Raw genomic sequence first — 22321 nt, forward strand, 5'->3', positions numbered from 1 at the left:
AAACTTACATAAGGCCAAGTGGTTGCCAGGGACCCACCTCTTCTCTTCCTCACTTATAGGTAACAACATATTACCTACTGCATGGGATCATCCTGAGAAGTAAATGAGAAAAGCAGGTCAGGCACTGAATTTCACTATTATAGTTGTGAAAACAACAGGGACCAAGCAATGCCCAGCAAACAGCATGCACAAAGCCCAGAAGAAAGGAAAAGTTCTTCCCTGAGGTCCTGGGACCAGCAGCATCAGCATCACCTGGAAATATGTTGGAAATTCAAATGCTCAGTCCTCACCCCCAGACAGACAAAAACAGAAACTCTGGAGGTGTTTCTGAAACCACTGCAGTCTGGGACCCACTGATATGAAGACAAGGAAATGGGCTCCCTTTCACTGGAGGTGCTATCTGGGGACCACTTGCAGTCACTGGATATGCCTCATGCACCAGGAAGAATGAGGCTGGCATTTAAATAAAAGCAGAGTTTTGTGAGATGAAAGCCAGAGAAGAGACAAACATGAACATGGAAGACCGCATTCCAAGCCCCAAGGACCTGGTCTTGCAGCCATGTCTTCAGCTCTGTGAGCTATGCCAGGATCCTGCTCAGCAACATAGGTCAATAGGGCCCCCTCCCTTTGTTTGTTTTTCTGGAGCCAGTTTGAATCAAGTTTCTGGCATCTGCAATCCAAAGAATCTGGACTCATATCAGACCCTTCCTTTTAAGAAGCAGAATGAGGGAAGCCTGGGCGGCTCAGTGGTTAAGGGTCTGCCCTCCACTCAGGGCATGATCCCGGGGTCCTGGGCTTGAGTCCTGCATCGGACTCCCCGCAGGGAGCCTGTTTCTCCCTCTGCCTGTGTCTCTGCTGCTCTCTGTGTGTCTCTCATAAATAAATCAATAAAACCTTAAAAAAAAAAAAGAAGAAGAAGAAGAAAAAGAAGAAGCAGAATAAACCTGACCATCCCAGAATGAACCTGACCATCTACAGTGTCATGAGTTGTGGCAAAGGGCAGCTCTCAAATCCAGGCTAGCAAGTAGAGCCTGCCAACGGGCTCTTGCCCCGACAGGTTTTACAACACTCTGAATTTCATGTTTCCTCTGCTTACATATTGTGGACAAATATGGACATATTTACACATGCAAGAATCAAATTGAATCAATTTACCTCATCTTGGTATTTCAAGATTTGGTGAGCACATCCATATTCATCCTGTTTATAACATTCATGATTTTATGAATTTTCATCACACTCCTTATTCTTCCTCTCATCTCACTTCATCTTCCTAAACTTCACAGAGCACTTGCTCAGTCATGGAGTGAGACTCCTAAGATCTGCCTGTAGTTCAAGGGTCCCCAAATCTTGGGAGCTGAGCATCAAAACCACCCTGGGAGGTTTTTTTTTTTTGTTTTTTGTGTGTTTTTTTTTTAAGATTTTATGCTTTTATTCATGAGAGACACAGAGGAAGAGGCATAGACACAGGCAGAGGGAGAAGCAGGCTTCCTGTAGTCCCGATGTGGGACTCGATCTCAGGACCCCGGAATCACACACTGAGCCAAAGGCAGATGTTCAACCACTGGCCCACTCAGGCGCCCTACCTGGAAGATCTCTAAATCTATAATCCCCATGCCCCACTCCAGCCCTACTACATCTCTCTGAGCTCTATTCTGCATGCACACACACACACTCACAAATACAATAAAGGTATATATATATACACACATACATATGCATATATATATCTTTATTACAATATTTCTATGTGTGTATTTTTATATGTAGGTATATGTATTGTAATAAAGATAGATGATAGATAGATAGATAGATAGATAGATAGATAGATAGATAGATACAGACACATCCATCTCCTGGTGAAACTAATGATCCTCATCTATGTGGCTTTGCATTGTCCTGAAAATTATGTTTTCTTAATACCGAGAATTTGTTTGCTTAAACAGTGAAATCTGAAGCATGAATATTTCTTTTTTCTGAGAGTTACAAAATTAAACGCAGCTACTTTTTCATTGAGAATGATTATAAATGAGGCTGTCCTCAACTCTGCAAAGTACCCACAAAAAAGGTCACGTAGACAACATGATCTAACATACAAAGAGCAAATATCTATCATGTGGGTTGCCACTTCCTTCTGCTCTCATGAACTGTGGACTCTCCCCTACCAAGCCTGAGCATGGCTTTTTCTCAACAGAGGGCTCTTGGTAGGCACTACCAGTCCATTGGGGAAAACACATATGCTGTCACTTAAAATTTTCTGGTTTAAGGTAAAGAGCCCTTGGTCCTAGTCCCAACATTGTCACTATCTATGAAAAACAACTTCTCTCTTTTGATTTCATCTTTTTTAGAACAAAGATTATCTTTTTTCCTCCTGTACAAAAGGTGGTGAGGATGAAATGAGGTTTGCAAATCTAACAATTCAGTCTTGCCACCCAATATAAGATCAAATTTATTAGGTGAGACATTATACTAAAGATGAGGCAAGTAAAAGCAGAATGTTGTATCAAAGGAAAGAATCCCACAGTTCTTAAGCACATGTACCAAGATGATCAAAATTTCACTTAATATTCTCTAGTCCAAAAAAATGCATACATTTCAAACATAGTTTTGATACTTTTAGGCAAATGGAAGCTATCAACATCAACAAGTATTGACCAATGGAAAATACAAATGCCACATATGTGGAGCTATACAACAATCACTGTTTTCAAAAGTACTTTTCAAGTTTTGAAATAGAATTTTGATACTAAATATGCCAATGCAAAAATATTAAAAGAACATATTTGCATGAATAAAGAAGAAGCAAAACCCTGTTAATAAATAATAATCAAGCACATCACCAGTCAGCAATCAATACTAAAAAATCATTTCAATCAGAGTAAGCCTAAAATAGAAAATCAGGATCAAAACTGAAAGCAAAGCTTTAAGCCAGGTTCAATGCACATAATGAACCTGTCCTGTGATCCTAAAGGTAGTAATTCCAGAAGTAGCCAACATTTAATGAGTGCTAGCTCTTTGCTTGAGATATGTACATTACACATCATTTCTAATGTAATCCTTACTCAACCTTCTGAAATAAATATATAACTGTTTCCATTACACAAATGACGCAGAGCTAAAGAGGTTAACTAACCCACCCAAAGTCATGCTTACAGTAAAGTGGTTCACCTTCAAATTGAACCCTAGCTAGCTTGACTCCAAAGACCTCCCATGAGCAAAATAATTCATGCAAGATACGATTATGATAGCCTCCAGTTTTTAAAGATCTATTACACACAGCCCGTGAGTTTACCTACTACTTACCACAGTACGTACTCTCGAGGCAGTCAATATTTGTTGAATGAATATTTACCTCATATTTCCAGGAAACATTTTCTTTTATTTTTCTTATCTATTCGGCATATTAGTGAGGCTTGCCCAGAACACCTTCTTAACTAGATAAATACAGGCATATTGACTAATGTATTGTTCCTGGGCTCTCTTTTCCTTAGGCATCATACAGACCACTACCCTTCTCTTGTGATAATATATTTCTGCGGCAGGATAAATAATTTGGCTATGGATATTTGTGTCAGTTATGGCTTTCTTTACATCAATTTTTTTTTTTTAGAGAGGGAGGAGGGGCAGAGGGAGAGAGAGAATCTTAAGCGGACTCCACACCCAGCATGGAGCCCCATGCAGGGCTCGATCTCACAACCCTGAGATCATGACCTGAGCTGAAATCAAGAGCTGCACACTTAACTGAGCGAGCTACCCAGGTGCCCCTTCATCAATTACTTTTTAGTAACCCCCACCAAGGCTCTGCTTGTTATGCAGCTGCCTAGACTCAACTGGGAGGGTCCCCTTCTCAACAAGAGTTTTAGTGACCATCTCTCAGAGTGGGTTATACTTACAGTTGGCTGCTCTGACCCATTTTTGAGGGTTCTTATTAATCTTAAGAAGGTGAATAAGAGTTGTAATATTTATACAGAAGGCAAGTCTCATATTTTTTTAAAAAATATTTTATTCATTTGAGAGAGGAGAGAGAAAGAATAAACATGACCAGGGGAAGGGGCAGAAGCAGCAGCAGACTCCCTGCTGAGCAGGGAGCCCGACATGGGGTCCATCCCAGGACCCCGAGGTCACCACCTGAGCGAAAGTCAGACCCTTAACACCGAGCCACCCAGGCACCCCTGGTAAGGCTCATCTTTAAATACTCTTATATGGGGCAGCCCCAGTGGCGCGGCAGTTTAGCGCCGCCTGCAGTCTGGGGTGTGATCCTGGAGACCTGGGATCGAGTCCCACGTCAGGCTTCCCATGGGGGGCGTGCTTCTCCCTCGGCCTGTGTCTCTGCCTCTCTCTCTCTTTCTCTCTCTATGAATAAATAAGCAAAATCTTAAAAAAAAATACTCTTATATGAAGTTTCTAGACCACCAAGTACCTGCTAGTGGTATGGGGTTTTCCCCCTTTTTTATGGGATGAGGTGAGGTGTAGACGTCTTCTTTTAAAAACCGAGTAAATTAGCAAAATCAGTATATTAGTAAAACTTACTAAAGACCACCTTATTTTGGGATCCCTGGGTGGCTCAGCGGTTTGGCGCCTGCCTTTGGCCCAGGGCACGATCCTGGAGTCCCATGATCGAATCCCACGTCAGGCTCCCGGTATGGAGCCTGCTTCTCCCTCCTCCTGTGTCTCTGCCTCTCTCTTTTTCTCTATGTCTATCATAAAAAAAAAAGATCACCTTATTTTAAGTACATACAGCTCTTCTAAAAGAAAACTAAGCAGGACAATGTAAATAAAAAAAATTGGAACACAGAGAAAGGGAGAGAAGTAAAACCAGGAATATCTGAAAGAAGCAAGATCTATAAAAACATAAGAGGAAGAAGTTTTATATTGTCCTTTCTGAAGAAAAACAGTGCTTGTGTTGAAGGCCAGATTTTCCAGATATTTCTGTATACTAAGAAACAATTAAGAATGGAAAGGAAATAGAAGAAAAGCAGCCTTCTCAAAACATGGAAGGCTTTGTGCATGTATGCGTGTAACCTGTGGCAAACACTTTTTTGAGGAGCTGATAAGAAACGCTAAATTGTGGCCACTGTGAATCCCACTTTTGTATCTTCGTAATGTGAAACAGGCGCAGGCATATTTTATTCCCTTGATGCCCAGATACTTCCATATTATCATTTTCCTCTCAGAGATATTTTCACCCTAAACCATTTCCTGACAAATAAAGATTTGGAAAAGATTGCTATTTTCCTGCCAAGATCCATTTACCCTTTTCTTGGGAACAGTCTGGTTGATATTCCCCAGTTAGATAAGGCCATCTGACAAAATTCGGGCCAACAGATGAGAGCAGAGGCGAAGTGTGCCCCCGCTGGCTGTGTGCTCTGCGAGTGACGACGCAGACCTGGTGGTGGCCCAGCTTACACCTCGCACAGGGGCAGTGTCCCAGGACATATGTCTTCTACAGAGCGTGGCTGCCCTGCCAGCCTGGACTGCTCCCTTTGGAACAGTTACGTGAAAGAGAGAAAAACTTCTGTTACAAGCTTAGCTTAACTATTAAAATCACACCGTCTATTCCTGTAGATTTCTGGTGCATTCTACACCAGTCTGGCCATCTCTCTGCAAATTGCCACCATTCTGAGCAGTACTGCCTGCTGCCAGCAGCCACTATCAATAATGTGGGAAGGTAATGGAAAATCTGTCAGAGAAAACGACTGTATATTGAGAAGTTTAAAATCCATCTTAAATCTCCCTTCTAATTCCGCCCTAGAATTCTGTAGAATAAGCAGCCACTGAGGTTTCCGTTTCAGGCATCTACTGTTTATTGAGATAGGAGCGCTGTTCAGATTTTAAGTAAAAATCTGTGAACTCCCCCTAGGCCTGGCAATTTTCAGCAAGATTACAAGGACAGTGGAGTGACAGCTAAGGATTTCCTCGCGGTGTTCTTCTACTTCTTCATTCCTATTACATCACCGTACAGGTCAAATTTCACTGTAAGAAACAAAAGGTGTGAATGTCTCCTGTTTGTCATTAGAACTGAAAGCTTTATTTGAGTTTATTTTACAAATTGGCTGCACAGGTGTCATGCGACCCATTGAGATAAATTTCCTTCACAATCACCTACTTTGCACACCACTCTTTTGTACCTTGATAAGCTACGGAATACAACCGCGTAGTCTACATTTGCCCAGTGTAGACATAATATGCATTCATTAAAGGAGTTCAAAAGACAGTAGTCGTATTTGTACTAGACCTATCTCTGCGTACTGTAACTTGGAGTCTTCAGTGAAGAACTGATATTTGAATTACTTCATAATTAGCACATCTTTAGTGAACCAGAAAACTAAACACGAAAATCAAAGAGAGACAACCGGCAGGTACCCACTAAAAAGGATTACATATGGCAGAGAGGAGGCAAAGTATTAACCAGGCAATGACAAATCAACTGCAATTTTGAGGACTGAGAAGGTTAACCCCCAGGGGTCTTTTGTTTTCATATGGCACTGCATATGTGCAGAGGTCCCTTAATCAGACAAATTTGGCATTTCCAGGATACCACCACAGAATGCAAAAAAGAAGACAGAGATGAAAGCAAAAAAAAAAAAAGCTCTCTGGTTGACCAAAAACTAAAGTGTAAGTACATTACCCATAGCAGAGCATCCTATTCTCAAATTAGAAACCCATTTCCTATGATCTTGGAGTCAATTTTGACAAGCATGCTTGTTGGTGTCCTTTAATTCAACGTAGAAAATAATGATGAGCTGGAGGGAGGGGACAGGAAAATATTCAACACAAAGATAAAAGTCCTAGCACCCTGAGGTCCTTTAAAGTACAAAGGTACTGTCACACCTCAGCAATCTGCCAAGGCTTCGGGGCCATATACCCATGCCATCATGAAAGCCCTCAGTCATTAAGGGAAGATTAAACTCTATTCAGTTATTTTACCAAAGGCAAATAAGTGCACCACTGATTGCTTCTTAAAGAATTTTAGCAAAAGCAGTTTTGTTTTAAATTTTACACGTAAATAGACCGTTCCATTAGAAAATTCGCTTGTGAAAACCAGGCTAGATAGGATTTTATCTGATGACAGTAAACTCTCTCTCTCTCTCTCTCTGACCTCTACCCATAGAATAATTGTCACTGACCTAATTTACAGTAGGAGGAAATACACTGCTTCTCCCCCCACCCCCACCCCACATAGATCTGTTTTGATCTGATGTGTGCTACTTGTCCAGGCCACATTGACCAACGGCATAAGCCTGCAGCCCGTGCTGCTGAACACAACAATCCTAAAGCATGCTTGAAATCTGTCCAGCATTTCCTTCCCGCCCAGGCTATAGAAAGAAAACACAGCAGAACTAGGAATTGCTGTAGACTGGACTTGGGATAGGTGTAACCCCTAAAGCAAGTCAGAGCAAGTCCCTCTCAGATAAGAGAACACTTTCACAATCATTTCAGGTTGATGGAAGTTCTGTTTTTAAATAGTTTTTCTTAATTTAACACTCAAGATGTTTGGAAGATGACACAAAGATAGCATCAAATTCTACTTTTTGGGTTTCACAATCTATTTTTTCCACTTACGGACTTCAGTACTTCACTGTCTTTTTATGACACGACCTCTCTTTAAAATGCTCAGAATCACTTTGTTAGTGGTAATTCTCAGTTACTGTAGACTCCATTTTTATTTGATTTCACATCTACCAAATAAATATTTCCCAAAGCTCATAGTTTCCTTCAATTAATTCTTTCACTCAACAAATGTTTACTGAGCGTTTACTCTGCTAGTTACTAGGTTGGAACCAAGGGACTCCACAGAGAACATAGTATATAGTCCATGTCTATTCCATTTAGTACATTTAGGGAATAAAACTGAATTAAATGTCATCTAGTTTCTCGATGCCTCTTTGAGATGGTTATAGACACTCCAGGAATGTCAGAAATAGTAATAAGGTCTGGACTTAAGATTTTGTGTGACAAATAACTGCTAAGTGTAAACACGTAACACATTTGAAATACATAAATTGATCCAGTATGTTTACCTGCATATTAAATTATCAGATGTCCAAAGGTTTAAAACCTATTTTTAATCAGTAACGCTTTTCCTCCATATGAGCACACTGAATACCACGGTAAAATTTTAGAGTTCAACTTTCTCACCTTTTAGGGAAAATACATAAAATAAATTTTAATAAAGTAGTGAGAATTAGCTCGATATCTTTTTTTTAATACAAAAGTTATCAAGAAAACACCGCAGCATAATGATTATTTACCCAAGCTGAGGCTAACCAATTCTGATGTTAAAGAAATCCTAAGGCAGATACCTCCTCTCTATAGAATGTGGTATCTGAAGAAAGGCTTTGTGCCTATGAGAATTTTAGCATATAAAGCATATGGACTACAAGTTTAGGAAAATGTAATTAAAGAATCACATGTACATGTCCTGGTGGCACTTATCAACAGGTTTACTGCTTAGTCCAATTAAATAAATGAAAATGAGTACATTTTCTTATCTTACAGAAATACAAGTGGAAAAATGAACAAAAGGTTCAGGGAATTAGGCTTTTGCCAAAATGTTGAAGTACTATGCCATTTAATTTTTTAAAAATGAAACAGTAATTTTAAAAATCACACTAATAGTGAATTGTATCGGTTTTTATTCATATACCACTTTAGTAAAATTTTCAAGTTGATAGTATGATTTTCACACTAATTTACCAGAAACCACAGTTGGATTGACCTAAGGGCTTTATCCACCTCCATCGTATTTTATGGAGAAGGGGGTAAACTCTAAAGAAACTTTAGCTCAAAGCCACCAAGTGTTTCCTTCATAGTCTGGAACCTCTTAGCTGCTATAAAGAGTTTCTGAAGGAATAGATTTTAATAAAATCTATTTGAGTCAACCACATTTCCACCTCTTCGACTACGCGTTTTCAGTGATCCAGGTCTGCTACTGCTAATACATAAAACTGGTACGGCAGTAGAGAATAAATACTGAGGCAGTAGAGAATAAATACTTCTTCAGAAAACCAAGCCATAGAAAGAGAATGTGAAAGGCATAAACATTTCAGGCAAGACAACTAAGAAAGCATGCTGCCAATGCAACAGGACCTGAGGATCCATTAAATTCTTTGAAACACTTCACCCTTGAGGATGTAAATCAAGGACTTGGGATTCTAATTCGAAAATGAAACAGAACCCAGAAAAATTTGTTTCTTTAAAACAGTAATGCGCTTTACAGATGGCTTCTTAGGATATCATATCTAATTAGTCTACTCATTTGTGTAAGTTTTAAGTATGCCCAAATTTTTACATGTCTAAATTAAGGGGAGAAATGGGAAAGAAGTATGTTTAGACAGGTAATTAAAAAAAAAATAACTCCTTTCCCAACTTAATCAGTGAAGCAAATGTCTTCTTACCCAAAAAACCAGAGATGCATGATTAGTTAACATTGAAAAGAAATTCATTAGTTAGCATTTAAAGGAAGTTGTCCCGATAACCAATGGCATTCTTCCAAAAATGTGGTTAAGCAATGAGCTCAAGCTCCAATGCGTCTTTAACCATGAAATATAAACATATGACCTATCAGCTGTAAAGTAAAATATCCAAACTAGCTGTTTTTGTTCTGTAGTAAACAACATACCCAGATATGCATATAGGTGTACCTGTCTACTAAATACAGTAACACATCTTAAAATTAATAGATTCCCATGGTCTCAAGATGCCCAGACTGGACAAGAATTAGGACACTGTTTTGATTACTCTCTGAAACATTTAAATCTGTGCTGAGAGTAAGTGAAACACAAAACTATGATACTTAGACACTGTGCTGGTTAACACAATTCTTGTACTTCCCTGTTTATTAGCCAACAGGTACCTCTATAGTTTTAAACAGGAATTATAATTAGAAATGGTAAAAGCAATGTCCTGAGTTACTCCATCTCTAAATTATATTTCATTAAGACTTATCCTTTTTGAAATTATAATGATTATCCTACCTTGTTCATGTGAGAACTTAAGAAATCTCCCTCATAATTCTGGGACATCTTTACACATGAAAAAAAAAAAAAGAGTGTGTATGTAAGAGAGGCTCCTACAAGTGTGACTTTTTAATTGAAAAAGCATCTTAGCCAAAAAGACATGGTAAAAGTAAAATTACGCATTTTATTCATTCATTCCATTGGCTGAGAATCGCTCTATTGTACAAATACGGTATTGTACAAAAAAATCACAAAATGTTACAAAATAAAAAAGTACAAACTGCAGCACTTAATAAATATGACTAGAAGTAGTTAAAGTGGAAATGAGATAGATTTTAGGTTGAGAACATTGTTTGACCCAGCAAACCATACAAGATCTGTTTACAGACATTTTTATTTGTACATAATACAGGGCAATCCTATTTTGCCTTTTGAGAGAATTTAAAAGGAATAAAATATTAAGACACTATTCTCCTGCTATAAAACAACTGCCAAAGTTGATTCAAGGCATTTAATGCTAGTAGTTTTTTTTTTTTAAATCTCTTAGTTGAATCCAAGAAGCTATCTATATAAAGCAGGAGGCTTATCTTGTCACAAAGTTAAAATGCTTTTATAACAAAATGACAAATATAAATAAGAACAATTCAGAGCACCAATCTACTCTAAACACCAACCAAAGTACAGAATAGTCATCACTCTGCCATCTGCAAATATCAGACTTCCATTCAAGTAAGAAGACCTGGTACTATTCTCCCTTACAGAAAACTCTTCCCACAACCCTCCCTTAAATATTTCTCTTTAAAAGGCTGACCATTTCTAGAAAAATAATGATTTCCAAAACAACCAATCTGTTTTTCATTAAAATGGAATGGGCCAATCATCTGGTAACACAAATGCATTAATATCCACTTGAAATAATGATCTAAGAATCATAAAATTCAAATCGAACAACATAAAGTAACTACTGAATCACAAAGTCTTGTTCAAAGTAATAAACTTCATATAAAGCACTTTCTCTGGATTGATGCCGGAAAGCTGTTTGTCAAAACGGAACACGTCATAGATGAAGGTACACCCATTCTTAAAAATGTTGTGCAAAAATACATTTTTATAGAAAACAGATTACCAGGAATGAACAAATTTACACCGTGAGAAACTAGCTTGCAAATTATAAGTAGCGCCAACTGTATACAGCAAATTATAAATAAGCAGTAGGATCACCCCAAGCCATCATGAAACATTATTTAGGTGCCCAGCAACCTTCAGCTCTGAGGAGAAAAACATTCAAAAAAATGATTAAGGCATTACACCTACAGTAAATCTACTAGGAAGTTTAAAAGTGCTATTACCCTGATTAGAGTTCGTAATTCTCCCAACACAAACTACGTATGCAATTCTCCCAGGGTGTAGGTGTTCAGACACTTCAAGAGCATGCATTTTGTTCGATATACATTTTGGATAGGGATATGGCCATGGACTTGGCAAGTTCTTCATCGCGTTTCCGCTGCACTTGAGTCTGTCTGCACCAATTGTCATACTCGGGGTTAGGATAGGAGTGATCAAACACGGCGTCATAATGTCCATTACTGAGCCAACTGAGCCAAATGCTAGGCCGTAGGGAATCCTCTGGGCCCAAGTAGTGAATCATGGTGGACACCGTGGGGCTCTCCAACCTCCCTCCAGTCGTTAGATGTATGTTCACATTCAGCATCTGCCCCATGGCCAGCAGTTCCGGGTACCCGGCCCACGCCCCGTCCTGAGCAGCAGCGATGATGAACTCCCCCACGTCGCCCTCAATCAGGGGGCTAAAGTGGTCGAGATGGTCGGCGATGTAATGCACCGTCTGTTCCCTCAGCTCCCGGTGCAGGCTCTGGTCTCCGTACACCGTCTTGCTGACCGCTCGGTAGAGGCAGTTGCCGTCGGGAATGATGTGGAACCGGTACTTATTCCTCTGCCGCAGGTACTTGTCCTGCCTCTCCACCTCCGCCAGGTACAGGGCCAGCTTCTCGTCCCTGGGATCCGACCTGGACACCACCACCGCCTCCGCCGCGCCGCCCGGGCCCGCCTCGCAGCTCCGCGCCTCGCAGCTCCGCGCCGGGGCCGCCTCGGCCTCCGGGTCGGGCCGCCGCGCCTCGTCCGCGCCGGCAGGGTCGCTGCGCTCGCCGGCCCTCTCCCAGCCCCGGAGGCTCCTGTCCGCCGGGTGCTCGTCGCCCCACGGGCCGGGGCCGGGGCCGGGGCCGGGGCCGGGGCCGGGCTCCGCGCTTCCCGGGGGCGGCGCGGGGCCTCGGTGCTTGGCGGCGGCCAGGGCCTGGCGGTGCTCGCTCAGTCGGAAGTTTCTGTCGGGACCCTCCCGGGCCGCGTCGAGGCCCGCGGGCTCGGGGCAGTCGGGCCTCAGCAGCTCCTCCAGCAGCCAGGCCGAGGAGCCGCGGCGCGGCGGGAGCGGGGCGCCGGGCGCCGGGGCCAGCAGGAGGCAGCGGCCGCGCGGGGCGGCGGGCGCCGGGGCGCCGGGCTCGGGCCCGTGCAGCAGGAGCCGGTCGGCGCCCAGGGCCCGCACGGTGATCTGCGCCGTGGACGTGTAGTGCGGCGGCAGCGGCGGCTTGCACGACCCGGCGGGCGGGCCGGCGGCGGCCGAGGCGGGGGCGGCGGCCCCGGGCACCACCTCGAAGCAGGAGGAGAAGGCGGGCATCTTGGCGGGGGCGGCGGCGGCGGCGGCTTCTCGGGGCTCGGCGGCCGCGGCAGGCTGGCACTCACCGGTCTCGGGCTCCGGCTCGCCGCTGGCGGCTCCGGGAGGCTGAAGGGAGACCTTGAAGGGGGGGGCGGCGGCGGCGGCGGCGGCGGCGGCGGCGGCGGCGGGGGCAGCGGAGGCTGCGGCCGTGGGACCCGGTGCCCCGGCTGGGTAGTGGGTGCAGACGCTGCTGTAGAGCTGCATGTCCCTGCCCGCCGCTCGGGCCCCTTATAGGCGCGGCGAGCCGGGCTGAGGGGGACACACCCTCCGGGCCCGGCGGAGGGGGCCGGCCGGGCGCGCTGACCCGGCGCCCCTAGAATAGAAATGACCCAAGGGCCGCCGGCCGCCGGCCGCCGGCGCGTCAGGAGCCGCAAATAGCGCCCGGGTCCCCGCCAAATTCCTGCTGCGCCACAACGCGCGGTGGGGGCGGGGAGGGGACGCGCGCTCGACCCCGGCCGGCGCGCTCGGCCCGCACTCCCGGGGCGCCGCGCCCGCTGCCGCTGCTCCGGCCGCGGCGGCCGCTGGGGACTTTCGGGGAAAGCCGCCCGCCCCGCTGGAGCGCGTCCCGCCGGCGAGGAGCAGTGCAGGGCGCGCGGAGGGGCCGGGAGGCGGGGCCGCGGTTGTTTACCTCAGGCCGCGCGGCCGCGTCACGTGGGCCCGTTGGAATGTGCGGCTCGCTGCGGCGCCCCATTCAGCAGCGCGGGCTCGCCCCGCCCCCCGGCCCGCGCCCCGCCCCCCGGCCCGTTCGGCGGACGTCACGGGCGTGGCCCGCGGCGCAGGGGCGTGGCCCGCGGCGCAGGGGCGTGGCCCGCGGCGCAGGGGCGTGGCCCGCGGCGCAGGGGCGTGGCCCGCGGCGCAGGGGGCGGGGCGGGAGGGCCCGCGCGCGGCGCGGAGGCGGGGCCGCCGGACGCTCCCTGCTCCTGCGGCGGCTGCCGCTGCGGATCGTGGCGGGGGGGGGGGGGCGCTGCGTGGGGAAGCTGCGCCGCTTAGACAGCGTGTGGTTCGAAGGCACCTTCCGGGCTTGGTGTGGAGGACGGAGCGTAGCCTTGTAACCCCCTGCAGGGCCAGGGCACCGCTGCCGTCCTTTTGATTTCAGTTCTTTGGGTCACAGTGTTAAAACAGCGTGACGCCCCGCGTCCACCCCGCGATTGCCGCCTTGCCCGACCGAAAGCAACTTTTCTGCACCCCTCGCCCCTGTCAACGGGCAGACACACGACTTGGGCGATGGGAAGCCCTTCCAGCAGCCTTTGGAAGATCAGGTGCAGCCGCCAACCGTACGTAGGTCAGTCGTGATGCCTGCCGAGGCCGAGCAGAATATTGAAAAGAGTCGTGCTCTCCGGTGTTGGTTGTATCCTCCCTGTAAAGGAAAGCCAAAGTGTTGGGTTTGATCAACCGAGTGTTGGTTATAGTAGCGGGCAGATGTGCTGTGTTCTGAGCTTCGATCGCCTGCAAGTAGCAGGCCCTAAGCGTTCAAACTGAACGTGGAAGCTCGCTCACCTTTTTTAAGAAATGGGTGGGTCAGTGATTGAGCATCTGCGTTGGACTCAGGTCGTGATCCCAGGGGCCCTGGGATCAAGTCCCCACCCCACCCCCCACCTCCACATCAGGGACTTCTCCCTCTGCCTATGTCTCTGCTTCTCTGTCTGTGTCTCTCATGAATAAATAAATAAGTAAAATCTTAAAAAAAAAAAAAGGAAATGGGGAAATAGCTGTGGACTGTGGTGCACTGCTTCCACCCACTCCCCACCCAAACCTTCCTTTGAAGTGTAAATTCCTTGAATGAAAATACTTGGTCCTGTTGGCTGTTGTGGTGACCTCCCCTAGCACTGTACCTGGCTATAGAGCTAGAGCTAATATTTACAGAATGAAGTAATTAACGGAGAATGAGTTCCCAAGGTTTTCCCCCCCGGAATTGGGATCCCGGCCTCCTGACGGTCGCCAGGGCTTTGAATTTTCCTCTGCAGGGGTCAGGCGTAGGTGACTGGCAGGAGGATCCCAGCATTGAGGCTTTTGCTGAGGTCGTTCCAACCTGTTCTGTAAATCAGCTCCGGAGGAAATAAAAACTAATGGTAACTCCCCTATTGGAAGCTGGTTGCCCCCATGGCTACCTAGAAAAGGGAGATTACTTAGATCTCATCGCTGCTTGTGCGGGGATCTATTGCTCTGTGTCTTAAACACTTCACACTGAGCTCTACCTTGAGCCTTTCAGTAGCTAGTGTTCTGAAACAGATGGCAAGACAAATAAATAAATCTCAAATAATATTTATTAAGTACCCATTATGTGCCTAGCAGAGTAGCATAACGAGCCTGGAGGGAGATAAGGAAACTTCAATATGAATCCTAAAGCAAGATGTATTTTAACAGGTTAGGGTAAACACAGGGAAAATGTACCAAATTAGGAACAGATGGATGTAAACAAACATATCAAAATACAAAGTTTTAAATAAATGAAGGCTCTTTTTTTTTTCCCCTGTTTTATCTTGTGGGATTCAGGGGGTGGATGTGGTGGGGTGTGCAAGGCTGCACATTCACTATGGAATCCATGCCCACTCTATATCTCAATCTGAAAAGTCTACTCAGAGGAAATGATACTTCAGGAAACTCAAAGCAGGAATGATTGCCAGACTTGGAAATGGAAGTTGTTTCCTGCCCGAGGGAATCAAAAAAAGGCAACTCCTTGCAAGTGATAGTAAAGAGATTAGGGTAGCAAATCCAGTTCCTTAATACTCCATCTGAGAAGAATTCCTAATGATTCCATCCTGGAAAATCATCTGTCTAGCATATTTTGGTGCTGTGAAGAAAATTGGCAGAAGTTTAGGAAAATAGGATTCTAAACCAAAATTACAGTCATTGAATGGCTAGAAAAACAGGAAATTTTACCAACTATCAACCAAAGGGTAGGAATAAGACAAGCAATAAGTTAAAACAAAGCAAAAAGGACAAGGCATTTAATCAATGAATATTTATTGAGCACCAGCTATGCTCTCAACATGGTACCGATTACAGAAAATTGAGAAACATTTGCCACACAGCCCAGCTAACAGAAACCTAGTCACCAAAAGCAGCTTTATAAAATAGGACCAATCCTGGCATGCTTTTTCACAGGTGTGTACATATAAATAACCACCATCTCTTAGCTACATTCCTTTAAAGATAATAAAATTCCTCACCTCCTCCCTACCCCCAAGATAAAACTTTTAAAAATGCAAACATTAATCCATTTATTCATTCATTAAATAATCATTTCTGTATCAACCTAAGATAAAAAAAAAAAAAACACAATCTTGAAAAAGAACAAAGTTGGAGGACTCATGCTTCCAAATTTCAAGACTTACTACAAAGCTACCAAGGGTGCCTGGGTGGCTCAGCCAGTTAAGCATTAGACTCTTGGTTTCAGCTCAGGTCATGATCTCAGGGTCATGAGATGGATCCCTATAGGAGGTTCCATGGTCAATGAGGAGTCTGTATGAGATTCTCTCTCCCTCTAATCCCTCTCTCCCTCTCACCACCCCCTGTGTTCTCTCTCTCTCTCTCTCTCTCTAAATAAATAAATAAAATCTTAAAAAAGAAAAAAAGCTTACTACAACGCTACAGACATCAGGACCATGTGGTACTGGCATAAAGATAGGCATATGGATGAATGGAATGGAGTCTGGAAATAAATCCATATGTTTACAGTCAATTGACTTTGCAAGATGCAAGACAATTTAATGGGAGAAAGAATAATCTTTTCAACAAATGGTGCTGGGACAACTGGATATCTGCATAAAAACAATAAAGCTGGATCCTTCCCTCACAACATATACAAAATTTAATTCAAAATGGATGAAATGTAAGAGCTAAAACTACCAAATCCTTAGATGAAATTAGGAAATCTCAGTGCCTATGAATCAGGCAGTGGTTTGCTAGATGTGACACCAAAAGCACAAATGGCAAAAGAAAAAATAAACTGGACTTCAAAACTAAAAACTTCGTGCTCCAGAGGACACCATAGAGAAAGTGAAAAGAGAAACTGAAGAATGAGAGACTATATTTACAAATCATGTATCTGACAAGGGAGTTTAAAATATTTAAAGAATGTATAAAGAAGTCTTAGAATTCAGTAATTAAAAGACAACTCAATTCTTTAGTCAAATAATTTGAATAGATGTTTCTCCAAAGAAGATATTCAAACAGCAAATAAGCACATGAAAAAAAATCCCAAGTCACTAGCATTAGAGAAATGCACATCAAAACCCACAGTGAGTTATACTTCACACCCTCTAGGATGGCTCTAATTAAAAAGTCAGACAACAACAAGTGTTGATGAAAATGTAGAGGAAACAGAACCTTTATACATTCCTTAGGGGATCTTACAACAATGCAGACATTCTGTAAAAGGACAGTTCCTCAAAACCTCAAAAGATTACACATAGAATTACTGCATGATCTAACAGTTCCACTGCTAGGTATATAACCGAGAGAAATGAAAGCCTATGGTCCCCGCAAAAACTTGTCCGCTTCAGCAGGTAGCATTATTCAATATCCAAAAGGTGCAAAGGACCCAGTGCCCATCAACTGATGAATAGATAAATAAAATATGGTATATCCACAATGAAATATTCATTCATAAAAGTAAGGATATACTGGTACATCGTACAATTTGGGTGAACCTTGAAAACATTCTAAGTGAAAGAAGCCAGACAGGAAAGGCCACATGTGGTGCATAATTCCATTTATATATAATATCCAGAATAAGCAAATCCATGGGGATAGAAAATAGACTAGTTGTTGCCAAGGATTAGGGAGAAGGGCGAATTGAGAGGGACTACCAATGGGAATGGATTTCTTCTCGGAGTGTTGGTGATGGTTGCATAACTCTGGGAATATTCTAAAAAATACAGAGTTGAACTAAAATTGAACCTGCAAAGATGATGGTATGAGGTGAGGACTTGGTAAATTTTATGGTATGTGAATTACATCCAAATAAAGCTGTTTTTAAAAAGCCTTCTACGAGTCACACATTTTATATACCTTAATGATCTTTCTGATAAATTCATGGTACTTAAAAGTAGTTGTTAAGAGGATATCAAAGAGTTGAAGCTTACTGAAATCAAATTATTTAGGGTCAGGTGAAAGGATATTTGAAAAGCTGGGTTACTCTGGGAAACGAACAAGGGGTAGTGGAAGGGGAGGTGGGCGGGGGGATAGGGTGACTGGGTGATGGGCACTGAGGGGGCACTTGACGGGATGAGCACTGGGTGTTTATATGTTGGCAAATCAAACTCCAATTAAAAATTTACAAAAAAAAAGAGAAAAGCTGGGTTATTTGAATTTATAATTTTGGTTTCTTTCTTAAACTTTTTGTGTAATCATCATGATATAAAAATATAATTTTACATTCTGTTCACCAATTACTGGAAACTAATATGCACAACCATATGGGAACTTAATCATATATAATGCCAATCAAACTTAAAATACGTAGCATGTTGTGAAAAAAAGATTCTGAAAAGTGCCTGGGCCATAGCAGGCTCTTAATAAATATTTTCTAAATCTTGCCCAGCAAAAATGGGATATAAGCAGTAGAGGAAAGCACCCTGGGAAATATTGTGTAGGTTGACATATATTCATTTTATTATACTGACAATTCAAAGTGAACAAATAAATAAAGGGCACCATAGCATGCAAACATCTCAGTCTTCTCTCCCCAGCACATTTACTACTGCTGACATGTCACTGGAGAGAAGTGAAATTTCTAGGCAGAAGTGAAAGCACCTCTTAATTATTTTAACCTTATAGCTCCTCTGAAATTGTATTTATTAGTATCACTGAAAATCCCATTATCTAAAGATCTCATGACTCAGGAAATCTAAATTAATTTAAGATAACTAGATCAAGTAATCGGTAGACTTTTGCTTTTTAATGGAAAAAAGAAATAGGGCAAAGAATGGAGGGAAGGCTGGGAAGTATGTGTAATCATTTCCTAAATTCAGGAGTGGAAAATGGACAGATCCTTTTGATAAATAGTCCAATAGTTCCCCTAATGACTAGCAATATGGCTTAGGCCCCCACTCATGCAATGGCGTTTTTGTGGAATTCAATGGACTATTGAGAGAGCAGAAGGCAGGCCAGGCCTGGTATTCACAGGGAGGTTCAGATGACATAATCCTAACAGAATAATCCGTTCCCACACACAGCTTTGAATCATTCCAGCAGGAGGGGAGGAACCCAAACACTTCAGGTGTTCCCTGAATTCTGTTCATCAGTTCTAGTATTATATTAACAAAGGAGTGGTTAGACCAGAAATATTTTGTTTCATGCTCTGTTACCTGCTTCTGACGCTTTAACCAATATGATGATCAAGTCTACTAATAATGAGGCCTGCTAGTTGGATAGAGAGAACTGAAAATATAAGATATGGCTCCTAATATGTTTGGATGTTTGTGTCACCCGGAAATTCCTATGTTGAAATCCTAACATCCCAACCTGCAAAGATGATGGTTTTAGGAGGTGTGGACTTGGGGAACAGTTTAAATCACAAATGTGGAGCTCTCATGAATGGGATTAGTGCCTTACAAAAGAGGGTCCAGAGGTCCCTGGCCCCTCCCACTATGTGAGGACACAATGAGATGTCTGTGACCCGGAAGGGGGCTCTCACCAGATCTGACCAAACTGGCATCCTGACCTCAGACTTCCAGCCTCCAGAACTGTGAGAAATAATCTTTTTTTTTTTTTTTACTCCACCCGTTTTTAAACCTGCCCTCCCCTTTTATAACCTCACCCATGAGAAATACATTTCTATTGTTTACAAGCTACCCTACTACTCCATGGTATTCTGTTATAAAAGCCCAGACAGATTAAGACAGCCCCTGTCTATAAAGGGTTTAACATAAAGTAGCAAAAACAAGGCATTACACACACACACACACACACACACACACACCGCATCTCACACACACACACACACACACACACACACACACACAATAACAATGCAGTAAGTGCTGTAATCTGCTGCCAAGGGTGGCTCTAACATTACTCAGTCGTCATCTGGTTGTAGGCCCACACTTTAAATATCCACAATCTTCAATGTTTACATAGTTAAATATCTGTAAATAAGTGAACATGATAGCAATATGGCTCACCCCTCCTAAAGACCAATGGGGACCGAGGAGGCACCTTCACACCCCTCCCTCCTACAGAAGTAGAAGGCCAGGCTGGGAGACACACCCTTATTGACTAAGAGGTCAATTGCGAAAATGCCCAGCCGTTATGGAACTACTTTACCAGGACTTAAGAAAAAGAAAATGTGGAGGATAGACATTAACCAACTTCAAAAGTGCTTTTTTTAAGAAAATGTGTTATAAAAGACTAAGGCAATGCAAATATGTAAACATAAAAGTGAAGTTTCCTTCCATCCCATCTCCCTTATCTCAAGCTACAGAGATGAGCAGTGTTAACAATTGGTTACATCTATGTCTAGAACTTTTATAAGCATATAGAGTGTATATTTTGCATACTACCTCTCTGTAACATTTCTTGTAGTAGGAGTATGGTATGCATATTTCTCTGCAATATGCTTTTGTTCTTAACTGGTATATACTGAACATTTTTCATGTTATATATATATACTCTTACTTTGCTCCTTTAATATCTACCAAAAAATTTCCAAAGTATGGATGTGCAATAATATATTTTTAATGACATTCAGATTGTTTTAATTTTGTCACTAGTCAAGCAATGTCGCAGAGAGCACCTTTGTATGCATATTTGCACTTTTAAATGAGAGCTCCTAGGACAATTTCTTCTAAACATTTTAGAAGGTAGTTCATGAGAAGGTTTATCAACTTGAGGAGGTTTTGAATGCCAGGCAATCTGATTTATTTTGGGAATTATTTCATTATGAAATATATTTAGTGTATCTATTTTTCCCCTCACTCCAATTTTCTGTTAGACACAGAGCAAATAGCATGTACTGTATTTCTAAAGACTCTATCATATATAAACTTACACATAAATGTTAATAAATAGATATTTTTGAATGAATGAAAAAATCATACTCTCTTGGCTCCTGTGATTATACACTTGAGACTCTTCAATTTTCTGGGAACATCTTTCTGGTTAAGAATCTCAATCATTGCGGCACCTGGGTGGCTCAGTGGTTGAGCATCTGCCTTTGGCTCAGGTCATGATCCTGGGGTCCTGGGATCAAATCCCACATTGGGCTCTCCACAGGGAATCTGCTTCTCCTGCCTGTGTCTCTGCCTCTCTGTTTCTCATGAATAAATGAATAAAATCTTTATTAAAAAAGGATATTAATCATCAAAATTATAAAAACTGCTGTGAAGCTGATACATTTTTTAATGTAAATACAGTTTCATGGGATTTTTTAATTATGAAAATACAAAAGAGAGAAAAGTTTCCTTAAAAAATCATCTGCTGAAAAGACAACTCCTTGGTCAATTTTATTTATATCAGTGGTTGTCAATCCAGGTGATCTGGTGATGTCTAGAGACATTTTTTAGTTATCATAGTTGCATGGGTGGAATCTCCTACTGTCATCTCATGAATAGAGACCGAGGATCTTGTTAAATATTCTATAGTGTATAGGACAGCCCGCATAGCAAATAATTACCTGGTCCAAAATGTGCCAAAGTTGACAACATTTGAAACATACACATGGGTACCGACACAAGTTTTTACAAAAATGAGATCATACCATAGATACTATGCTGTCATCTATACTTTTACTTGATATGTCAAAATATTGTTCATATTAAAAATATACTCCTACAGCACTTTTCTCTGATAGCATTTTAACAAATCAGTTATCCTTCAGTGTTTTAGAAATCTTGTAACATCTTTACATAAAGATGTAAGTGCCAAATAGTATTTGCAGCACGTGGATCTACATTGTGTTATCTGGGTAATTATATTTGAAATATGAAAATAACTAAAGAACATACCCTTTAAGGTGATTATTGCTTCCTCTGACTCTATGACTGTAGTGAAAGCTTTAATACTTATTCCTTACCATGTCTCAAAACATGTAAATTTTAGTTGCGTTATTTATACAGCCAATTCATCTAGTAGCTTACTGCAAAGTGATATAAACTGTTAAGAGCTTCCGTTTTCATTTTTAAAGTTGTTAAAGTTCTGGATTTCTTTATGCAGTGACTTTCCCATATTTATTTATTTATTTATTTATTTATTTATTTATTTATTTATTTATTTATTTTGCTACAACCTGCAATAAGAAACAGATACTATGGGTGCCAGGGTGGCTCAGTCTATTAAGCGCCTGCCTTCAGCTCAGGTCATGATCCCAGATTCCTGGGATTGAGTCCACATCAGGCTCCCTGCTTAGCAGGGAGAGTGTTTCTTCCTCTCCCTCTGTGCACCTGCCCCCCTCTGCTCGTACTGTATCTCACCTTCTTTCTCTCAAATAAATAAATAAAATCTTTTAAAAAAATGTTATATTGAGACCACATATACTACTGTGTATGTACATGTAACTAAAACAAGTCTCATAAAATAATGCTTACCTTTACTACATACATGCATTCCCTTCTTTTCCTCCTTTTATTTTTTAAAAAATATTTTATTTATTTATTTATGTATTTATTTATTTGAGAGAGAGAGAGAGTGCACAAGT

General features: G+C 42.4%; 1 protein-coding gene across 1 annotated transcript; it reads right to left on the minus strand.

The window, feature by feature from the left end:
* Positions 1-10123: 10123 nt before the first annotated feature.
* On the minus strand, positions 10124-13285 carry OTUD1 (OTU deubiquitinase 1). The gene has a single exon (XM_055330995.1). The coding sequence runs from the start codon at positions 12886-12888 to the stop codon at positions 11383-11385; it is 1506 nt and encodes a 501-aa protein (XP_055186970.1). The 5' UTR covers positions 12889-13285; the 3' UTR covers positions 10124-11382.
* Positions 13286-22321: the final 9036 nt, after the last annotated feature.

The sequence above is a fragment of the Nyctereutes procyonoides genome, unplaced genomic scaffold (assembly GCF_905146905.1).
Source record: "Nyctereutes procyonoides isolate TBG_1078 unplaced genomic scaffold, NYPRO_anot_genome, whole genome shotgun sequence".
In the NCBI taxonomy this organism is placed as follows: Eukaryota; Metazoa; Chordata; class Mammalia; order Carnivora; family Canidae; genus Nyctereutes; species Nyctereutes procyonoides.

Excerpts from the sequence above, each read along its gene's own strand:
- OTUD1 (XM_055330995.1), bottom strand. The coding sequence starts at position 12,888 with ATGCAGCTCTACAGCAGCGTCTGCACCCACTACCCAGCCGGGGCACCG.